Source organism: Rhea americana, unplaced genomic scaffold, assembly GCF_003343005.1.
Source record: "Rhea americana isolate MKP2758 unplaced genomic scaffold, rheAme1 scaffold_217, whole genome shotgun sequence".
NCBI classification, from domain to species: Eukaryota; Metazoa; Chordata; class Aves; order Rheiformes; family Rheidae; genus Rhea; species Rhea americana.
In genome coordinates this window covers 204,458-214,328 of record NW_028186317.1, presented here as the reverse complement: position 1 = coordinate 214,328, position 9,871 = coordinate 204,458, and the positions used below count along the sequence as shown (strand labels likewise).

General features: G+C 49.6%; 2 protein-coding genes across 2 annotated transcripts in view; both read right to left on the bottom strand.

The window, feature by feature from the left end:
• The window catches only part of GUCA2A (guanylate cyclase activator 2A), a 2,005-nt gene extending 1,691 nt beyond the window's left edge, over nucleotides 1–314 (bottom strand). The window contains exon 1 of the mRNA XM_085305236.1: nucleotides 240–314. Within this exon, the coding sequence (XP_085161362.1) occupies nucleotides 240–314 (75 nt within the window). The remainder of the gene's footprint in view (nucleotides 1–239) is intronic.
• Nucleotides 315–2,735: 2,421 nt separating this feature from the next.
• DDOST (dolichyl-diphosphooligosaccharide--protein glycosyltransferase non-catalytic subunit) lies at nucleotides 2,736–9,671 on the bottom strand. Its single transcript, XM_085305169.1, has 11 exons — nucleotides 9,494–9,671; nucleotides 9,118–9,228; nucleotides 8,690–8,776; nucleotides 8,020–8,123; nucleotides 6,641–6,735; nucleotides 5,939–6,032; nucleotides 5,295–5,443; nucleotides 4,499–4,646; nucleotides 4,001–4,121; nucleotides 3,734–3,840; nucleotides 2,736–3,244 (listed from the first exon to the last, which is right to left on the bottom strand). Exons 1-11 carry the CDS (start codon nucleotides 9,648–9,650, stop codon nucleotides 3,095–3,097), a joined length of 1,323 nt encoding a protein of 440 aa, XP_085161295.1. The 5' UTR covers nucleotides 9,651–9,671; the 3' UTR covers nucleotides 2,736–3,094.
• Nucleotides 9,672–9,871: the final 200 nt, after the last annotated feature.

Sequence of the window (9,871 nt, the reverse complement as noted above, 5' to 3'; positions counted from 1 at the left end):
AAACGGGATTAAGTGAAACCTGCAGCCTTCAGCACCCAAAGAAGGGGGGGAAAAAAAGGTTATTTCAAAGCGCAAGGCTGGTGCTGTCCCACCACCCACCCACCCCCAGCGATCTCGTGTGCATGCAGAGGAAGAAATTAAGTAAAATCAGGCACTTTGGCCCTCCAAGGAAGGTATTCGCGTCGCAGCAGGTCTGCCGGAGAGGTTCGGCTCCCCGGGTTGCGCTCGCGCAGCCTCACCTGGACGTAGACGGCCCGGGCGCCGTGCGCCAGGACGAGGAGCGCCAGGACGGCGCAGCACAGCGAGCCGGCCATCGCGGCCGCGGCGCGGAGCCTCTGCGCGGCCGGGCGCCTTCCCTCTCCTCCCGCTTGGGTCTSCGCCGCTCCGCGTCGCTCTCTCGGGCTCCTTCTCGCTCTTCTCCAGCGCCCTCGGAGCCGCGTCCTCCCCCAGCGCCAAGAGACGCTTTATAAAGCCTTCCCACGGCGTTTGCTTGGTAATCCATTAATCGAAACGCTCTGTTGACACGCGATAACCAGCACACACCTCCCCCCCGTCGAGCGAGGCACCGCTCGTTGGCAGAGCGGCGGCCAAATACGCCCAGGCGGCTCCCGCGCGAGTCTGAGGACGCGGCCGGCACACGGAGAAGCAACACATCACCCGCGCGGTGTCCCGTATGTCCGCCGGGGATGGTGCCCGGCTTCTGCTCCCCCGAGGAGGAGGAGGAGGAGGAGGAGGAGGAGGAGGCATCTGGCCGCCCGGAGCAGTGCAGAAGTCGGGAAACGAGCTGTGAAAAAGGAGAGGAGGAAAAAGAAAAGGTTTTGGGGCGAGTGGTGGCACGGAGCCACTGGACGCCTCGCAGAGCCCCTCGAGGGGTCTTTCGTGGGTGCCCCAGGCCCCGCCGTGCACGTTTCGGGGGCCCCCCCAGACCCTTTGGGCTGCTTTGCGGTGCAGCCCTGGCCCTCGGCTTGGCTTCGGGGGTGCCGCGGAGACCTCCCGGGTGTGCGTCTCGGGGCACCCCAGACGCCTTCTGGGTGGGTTTTAAGGCACCTGAAACCCCTCGATGTGCCTTTGGGGGGTAACCTAGATGCCTCGATGTGCCTTTTGGTGCACCCCAGGAAACATGGGGTGCCCCAGAGCGCTTCAGTGCCTTCGAGGGTGGCTCTGGTGCCCACAACATGCCTTTCGTGGTAGCCCAGCCCCACTGTCATGCCTCTTGGGGTGCTCCAGACTCCCTGGYGTGCCTTTTGGTGCCCCCAGGTTGCCTTGCTCTGCATTCGGGTGCTCCCCAGAGCTCTGGATGGGGCTTTTGGGGCTGCCYGGACCCCCTTTGCATGGTTTTAGGTATGTCGCAGGCCACCTGGTRTGCCTTTTGGGGTGCCCTCGTTGGGCTGCCCCCTCAGGCTGCCTTTTGGGGCCACCGCAGGGCCCTCGAGGTGCCTGCTGGTGCTGCCCGGAGCTGCTGGTGCCCCTTTGGGGACACCTCCGAGCCCTCAGGGTGCGTGGTGGTGCCCCCCAGAGCCCTCCGGGTGCCTGGTGGTGCCCCCAGTGCTTTCCTGCCCTCTTGGGGCACCTTTCGGGGTGCCCAGGAGCTATCGGTGTGATTTTGGAAGCCACCTGGAGCCCTCGGTGTGCTTTCAGGCACGTCCTCGGACTGTTGGTGTGTATACTGGGGTGCCCTGATGTGCCCTTGGGGTGTCCTGGACCCCGTGGCGTGCCCATCAGCGCTCCCCAGAGCAYCTGATGAGCCCTTTGGTGCATCCCAGGCCCCTCCACACACCTTTTGGCACACTCCRGACCCGCTGAGGTGCTTGTCAGTGCGTCCGATCTCCCCAAGGTGGCTTTAGATGTGACCGTGAGTGACCCCTTTGTGTCCCCCCTCAGGGTGCATGGCTTTTGGGGCACCCCAGAGCACCTGGCATGCTTTTCAGGGTGATCTAGCCCCTTTGGTGTTCTTTTTCTTGAGCTTCACTGTTTGAGAGCCCTGCAGGCGCCAGTTTGCCTTTAGAAGCATCTTAGATGTTTCTGCTTGCCTACAGGGATGTCCCCGAGCCCTGTTTTGCTTCCACGAYCCCCCGAGCCCTCAAAGTGCCCCAAAGCCTTGAGTTTTTTTTTTCTTTTCGGAGCACCTCAAAGCCCACAGTTTGTTTTTTTGGCCCATCATCCAAAAGCGCATGCAGCACGTCCAGCACTGCGGAACGGCAGCCTCCTCTCCAGGGAGAGCAGCTTTTCCAGCCCTGTTTGGCCAGCGCCTGCTGCCTGTCCCCAAGGAGGTGGGGAAAGCAGCCACGGCCACTTCAGGGCAATTCAGATCCCTGGGGCTGCAACATTTGTGCAGTTGGACATYAGCTTTCCTCAAGACAACAAAGGTTGGGTTGTAAACTCGGCTCTGGGCATCTAAGTCACGGCACTTTTTGCCCCCACACAACTCATTTGGGCCAGAGCAGCTCCCGCAGGGAGTGAACGTCTAGGAGGGAGGGAGAAGCTGTTGAGGGGCAAAGCAGAAACTAGCTCGTTCAAGCTGTGCGTTCAGAAGACGTTCATATTCTGCGCTAGGAAGAGGGCAGGATTCATCAGGAGAACATCCCCCTCCAACCTCCCTTACATACGCGGTAACTGTGCTACAGCTCCTACGCAAGGGCAAGGCAGTAAGCCCTAGCAGACAATATTTTTCCCAGACCACAAGAAATGGCCACYAAAAAGCCCTAAACACTCAATTAAAACACTTCAACCTAGAGTGAGAGGAACGAGACTTTATTTTTAAAGATGGAGTCAATCTCGAATCAGAATCRTTCCAATCAAGGGAAGAGACAGAGCAGCAGCACTGCAAATTAGTCCCGAACAACTATAGCAGAATCACTGCATTTCCAAATCCTCTGGCAAYGGATTCCCCTCAAACATCTGGTTCGTTTTCCCACTTACTAGTTGCCCAAAACGTAAAAAACAAAACAAAACAAAACAAAAATATATCAAAAACAAAGTCGTGGCTTGTCTGGCACCTGCCAGTCCTCAAACAGTTACAGTAAGGATCTTGAGCGCTGCCGGTCTCTGCGTGGTGCCAGTGATATGAAAATATGCTCTTCCTCCCATAGGGAGCTCAGTCGGATTTCTCCTTCTCCTTCATGTGCAAGAAGACGATGCTGAACATGAAGAGGCCTACCATCATGGAGAAGGCACCGGCATAGTACGGATACGCCGAAGGGATGAAACGTTCATACTGCGTGTGCTGGAGGGGACGCACCGACACCTAGGAAAGGAGGGAATGTCTCTTCAGTCTGGCAGTACACAGTAACACRCCAAGATAATTTCTTGCACACCAGCTCTAACTCCCTCTGTTCTTCAGTGCCTGCTGCTTCACTAAGAAGGCAGGTGAGCTATTTACTTTTAGAACCAGATCACTTGTTTCATTGTCAACTAAAAGCTTTCTGACACGTCCCGTGTATTCTTAAAACTCCAAATCCTCTATTTTGGAAGAAACATTTGCACAGTTCAAGTCTCCACAACAGTAAGATTATCTCTGTGCTGGCATTCTCAGCAACATTTCCCCCAAAAGGGGCAATCACTTGGTGATCACTTTTGGTGAAGCCCATTTCCACATCTTACTAAAGAACTCAAAAAGGCAAATCAGAAGATCGGAAGTCAAAAGTGCTCAAATTCCTTGCCCATTCAAGTACGCTACACCCCAATAACAACTTTAACAGATATCCCTTTCTTCTTGCATGATAACTGTATTTACCTGAGTAGAGGAGTACAGGTGAGTATAACCCAGTCGATTATAATCTACTTTGAACTGAAACACTCCATAGACATCTGGCAGCTTGAACTGCACGCTGTATTTGCCCCCTAAGAAAAAGAAAGCAGMAATGTTTAACTGACACAGAAAATGAGAGGAGAGAAGCTGTAGAAGTCTTCTCTTTGCAACAAGTCTTCCTTGTTACAAATGCTGCCACACAAAGAGGCAAGAACACGCAAACCCAGGGCTGGAGAGGTGACGGAGACCTACCATTTCTCTTCAAGAAAGTCCGGACAAACGGATCAATGCGGACAAACTCCAGCTGAATATCRTCTCCATCAAAGGGGACCCACTTCCCGTCAGAGAGCTTCTCGATGACAATGCTGTACTCCTGGAACAAAACCACATGCATTAACAGTACAGAAGACTAATATCTGAAAAACAGACGTTAAAGACGATGCTATAGAAGGGAAACATTTCAARGTGACAAGGGAATTCTCCCAAATTTCTTTTTCCAAAGCAGAGTAGGTAYGTTTGCCATCTTAAAAACACAGCTGAGCTATCAACGATCAAATCAGCCCTCAGTGGACAAAAAGTAGATACAGATTTTACAGAGATATGAAATAGCTCCAACTATACTTTTCAGCTCCCTAGCAGCTGAAACCTGAAAAAAACGTTTAACTGGAGAAGCAAAGACAAATGCGCTTCCGTATTTCTTGCTGCCCAGAGAACATGAACACGTTCCAACTGTATCATCCGCAGCCTTACCACAAGATCAGTGACAGTGTAGGCATTTGGAGGTGCCCGTTCTCCCACGCGGTGGTGAGACACTGCTCCGACACGCAGCACTCCCTCCTCCTTGAACACCCAGCGGGACAAGGCAACTGCCAGCTCGTAATTACCAGTCTGGGAATATCTAGAGATGAAAAAGGCTGAGAAAGTATGGYGGCTGCTCTGAAAAGCTACAGCGTGTGTCAAAAACCAAGCCATTAACATATCTGAAAGCAGCACAAAGCTAGCCTAGGTTTGAAAATGGAATTACTTTCCAAAGCACTCCCTCCTACAAGGGCAAAGGTACTCATGCACTCTTTACAGACCAGCTTTCTGGTACAAATGCTTGCTCCTCAAGCATCAACTTAAGTCTGCTGGGCAGTCACTAAATATGAAGGAAAATATTTTAAAACAAAATCCAGCGCTTAGTTTATGCCTTGCTTATTAATGCGACATGCTTGTGCTGAAAGAGAGTGACAACATGGAATATTGTGCATATCACAGTTCTACCCTCCGGGCTATCAACTGCACTTGCAGAACCTTTGGATGTTCGGGATGCAAAAACAACCTGATGTTGTAGGGAGGAAAAGATACCAGAAGGAAAGACACACCTTGTGCYGGTTAGTTAGTTCACCTGCACCAAAGTCAAAGGATCAGAAATCTTTATTTTCTTCAGGAAAGTACTCTGTGTATTCCCAATAGCACAAATACTTGCTGCCTGTTTCCCAGGATTTTCTTGCTCAAACAGTTCCCCAGGCATTCCTCAGCCAGGGATGCCAARAAGTTACCATACCTCTTGGAGCCAGGAGTAGCTTTCTGCACAGCAGAATTGAAGAAAGCATCACTAAAGAAATCCAAGGAGCCACTGAAAACAACACGGGCGTTGTTCCTCGCTTGTAGTCCAGCAATCAGAAGGGTGTTCTTCCCAACAGCGTGGGGATACTGAAGAGGGGCAAATCCAAATTTAAAATAACCTTTAGCCAATTCAAAGCTGGTTAAAGACTAGTGAGCCAGTCTCCAGGTCACTGGATTTCACTATTGCCACAGGCTTGCTGCAAGATGGCACACTGACTATTGCTAGCACGGCCCACAGTTCAGTGCAGCTTAGAGGCTGACTGCCAAGAATAGCTAGCAACAGGATTGGCAGCCTTTTTCCTCCTACCTCACCGGCTGGAATAAAACCCTTCAAAGGAGATACGCTTCGATTCCAGCACAGTCTTTATTCTAGGCTTGCATTTCTTCCAAAGCATCATTCATGCTGTGCGTTTTCCCAACAACAGAAAAACATAGGGGAAGAAAGATCCCCAGAGCAGTATCAGAAAGCAGACAACAGCCTGACTCTTTCAAAATCAGAAGTTGAACTGCCTGAGAATTTTTGCACATTGCTGAAGGGAGCTAAGTATGGCCCCAAACAGGAGAAAATGAAACTGAACATACCTGAGTAATAGGCTTATCTGGGAAGAAGGAGTAAGAGGTAGAAGAGCCGGTCAGGATATCAAGTACCAGCGGGTTGTCAGGATCAGCCACCATCCTTACAGGGAGAAGCACAGTGAGCAGCAGAAACACCTTCCTCAGCTACTCAAATCCAGAGGAACATGCATATGCCACTTAAACTGCACAAACGTTCTCACTCTTTGAATTTAGCAAGATATTTGCAAAATGTGCACACTCAAATAAATCTACCAGGCCAAAAATAACAATACTTAAATCTTTCTTCAAGTTATACAATCAAGTTTCAGTAATTTACATTAAGAAACACTGCAAAGTCAACAACTAAGCTACTTTGGGAGGTTTTCTTTCTATTATTATACAGAATCAAGAGAGATTTCATAGCACATGAAAACAGAAAAGCCTAAAACAAGTACAGCGTGAAGATGAGCATCAAAAGACTTTAGTCACTGTCTGTGYTGAGAAAAAAACAGGTAACAGAGCACAACTAGGAAATTCAGTTTCACTCAATACGTATCATCAAATTAAAAACAAATTTCATTTCTTGCAGCAGTTCTCAAAAGTTAAGAGTCACAGCTGACGAGCCTACACCTTTAGTTTACAGAAACACCAGTATTTTTGAGATGCCTCCCCAACAATAGCTTGTACTACTGCACCTTCCCCTCCAACCCTGCTTTGCAGGTTGCTTACCCAACTCCTCGGAAAAGGATGGGATTCAGCGTAGTCTTCCCCACAATAGTAGGAGCTTTTAGTAGATTTTCAGCATCTGCAACTATAAGTGTGTGCTGGGAGGAAACAAGAGAGACCTGTGTAAATGCAGCTGCCTGGCTTCTGAATACTAAAGCACAGGCAAATGCTTTTATGCATGCTTTATTGAACTTTCATGGTTTAGAATACTGAAAAGTAAGTTTCGGGGTTTKGTTTTGTTTGCGTTTTTTTTTAATAGATGATTGAAACTGAACAGCTTTCAAAAAAGGTTTACGATTCAATTAAAATGCATGAAAAATATTTCATTTATTGTAATTACGATCAAATTAAATGTGCTGACACATAAGCAAATGTAAAACCTCTTTTGATAAAGAAAGTATTTTTGCTCATTAATTACCATCATCTACAGGAGTCGATGTCTAGTTACTTCCCCATATTCAGTGACTTTCACCTCTAAAGCAAGACAGTTTCCATATGCTGCTTAAATAGTTTCATGAAAATTAGTAGAATCTGCTAAGTTCAGACCTTAATCTAGGTTTTAATTTTAAAGTTTTGATTGACACTAGAGCAAACTGACACTACAGAAAAAAAAYGAATACATTAGTAAGAAACATCTCCTGCAAGAGTGGTATCAGCTATCGCACACGTGCTTGGACGCCCTGAAGAAGGAAAGTTCTCAAATACTTAACTCCCTTGAACATCACTGGACTATCAGGTACCCCTTATGGAAAGGGGGCACTCCAAAAGGTACCTCAACCAAACAGTCAAAAAGGCTCAACAACATGTCCAGGCAGCACATCACAGGACTGCGTGCATTTCTCTACTGCTCTCTCAACAGTAGGGGACTAAATATTAKCTTTGCCACATTTAAAGTGTCACACTTAACATCTTCAATTCTAATCTACCAGAAATAAAACCAGATACAGTTCACGAGCAGGTAAAATTCCTTTCTCCCATCTTGGAGTGGTTCAAAACCATTACYATGCCCCCTGGCATTGCTTGAGACACAGTAACACTTTGAAACTACTTAGTACAGCAGAGAAATCAAAAATCAGGAAATTCAAAAAGACAGATTTGAGGGCAGAGATCTCAAATGTGCCAGCATTATGCTATTTTGCCTGCAGTCCTGACAGCAGCATGGCTGAACACTGCTAAATGACACCTTCTTTGGAGCAAGCTGGGAGACCAGACAATGAAAGGAAGGAAGAAAAAGAGGAAAACAATGACAGAAGATTCATCTCCAAATCTCACACCTAACTGCTATTCACTTCTCACTAACAAAAACATAAGCTGCTTCACAAAACGCACWCTCTCCCTTCAAGCACGGGGTGCACCCAGAATATTCAGATAAAGGCTTTTACCTGGCCGGGGTCCGATATATCGTAGTTATGGTGGTCTATGACGGCTGTCCTTTCCTCATCAAACTCTATTCCACACTCGCTACCCAGTTCTCGCAGGGGGTCCCCTGAAGGACAAAACAGATTCTCAGTTATGCAGTGTGCTAAGAAGGACGCAACGCCAATCTGAACAGTCAACACAAAAAGCAGGTATGACACGGGCTCAGCACCCTGTTAGGTGAAGCACTCACATTCACAACCCCCCTCAGCTCAATTCCCATCAAAAATGTAGCTAAGGCAATTTTGTTTTCTTATTCAAAATCTAACACTGATTCTCTCCAAGATATTTCAGTATAACCCTGAGATTCACAAGAAAATGAATGCACAGAGCATCACCCAGTTAAAGCTCTTTTCCCCAAAATTACAGCTTTAAGGGTGTGAGGATACAGGGAAAAGTTCTCTTTTCCTCTCTAGGCATGAATTCCTACAGCACACCTACAAAATGCAAAGCTAAATGGCTCTGTCCTACAGACCCACAAGGCAGCATGCTTTTTTGTCATCAGTTTTCCTGCAGTAGCTGAAAAAAAAAGAGGCAATAGGAGGTAAGCAGGCAACAGGACTTGTTACACAAAGTAGCTGACACATATCAATTTGCTCATGATACTGCCTTCACCTGATGAGCGTTTGTACTCACCAATGTCCGAGCTGGCAGCTACAAGGACGCTGCCACCACCATCGATGAAAGCAGTGATGGTCTCCACATTGATGTTGCCGCCAAAATCTGAAAACGCACATCAGAAATTCACATCTTTATCACCCACTCCACTTGCATCTCAGAAATAACCCCAAGCATACACAACTTAAAACCACGGCAACACAGTGAATCACTTTGACCATGGCTGGAAGAACTATCATTACAGCAAAGACCTAGAAGCAAGCTCAGTTAACTTCAACTCTACCCACAGCATCATTCGATCTTGGATAGCTGCTACCAGCTACTTTACGGACAGAATGATACAAAACACGTGTGACTTTCTTAATAGCCATGAAACACTCTGAAAACCCTTTCCAAAAATACCACCAAGCCACAAGAGTGCTCGTACTTTTCCATCAAGTGTTTACCTTCTATAGACGGCGAGAAGATGATCAAGTTATCATACAAAAATTCCCCGTATTTTATGAGGGACAGGCCAGCGTCATCAGCCGTGCGGAAGGTGAGATCAAAGCCCCTGTCTGCACCGGCAAGACAAAATCCACAGCTGTAAACATTTCACAGGGAAACATCGACGCAGCATCACAGCAGTACCCACAGCCAGAGCTTTACAGGGCTTGGAGGCATAAGGACCTTGCGGCAGTGGCACTGAGGTGTCGCGGATGAGACGAGGCGGGGATGAAGCACCCGAAAAGCGCCTCTGCTGCCGCCTCTGTTACCTTCGCCGCCGGCTAACGCGCGACCGCCTCCCTCCGGCCCGGCACCCCAGGCGCCCCCGAGCCCTACCGGCCAGGCTGCGGAAGAAGAGCGAGTGCGTGTCGCGCAGGTTGCCGTTCTCCAGCAGTACGAGGGTGCGGGGTCCCCCCTCCGCCCCGGCCCCGGCCCCGGCCCCGGCCCCGGCCGCCGCCAGGAGCCACCACAGAGCGACCGCGGCCGCCGCCATCTTCCTCGCCGGTAGCAGGCTTCCTCCCCGGGAAGGGGTCGGGAGCGGAGCGCCAATCAGCGGCAGGCGGCGCGCCGGTGCCCTCCAATCGCCGAGGGACAGCTCTGCACTGCCGGCCAATCAGCACCGGGGCGGGAGGTGAAGAGGCGGGCCGAAGGGCGGAAGGAGATCCCGTCCCGGCCACCGTAGCGCCACCAGGCGGGCGACGGCGCCAGGGCTGC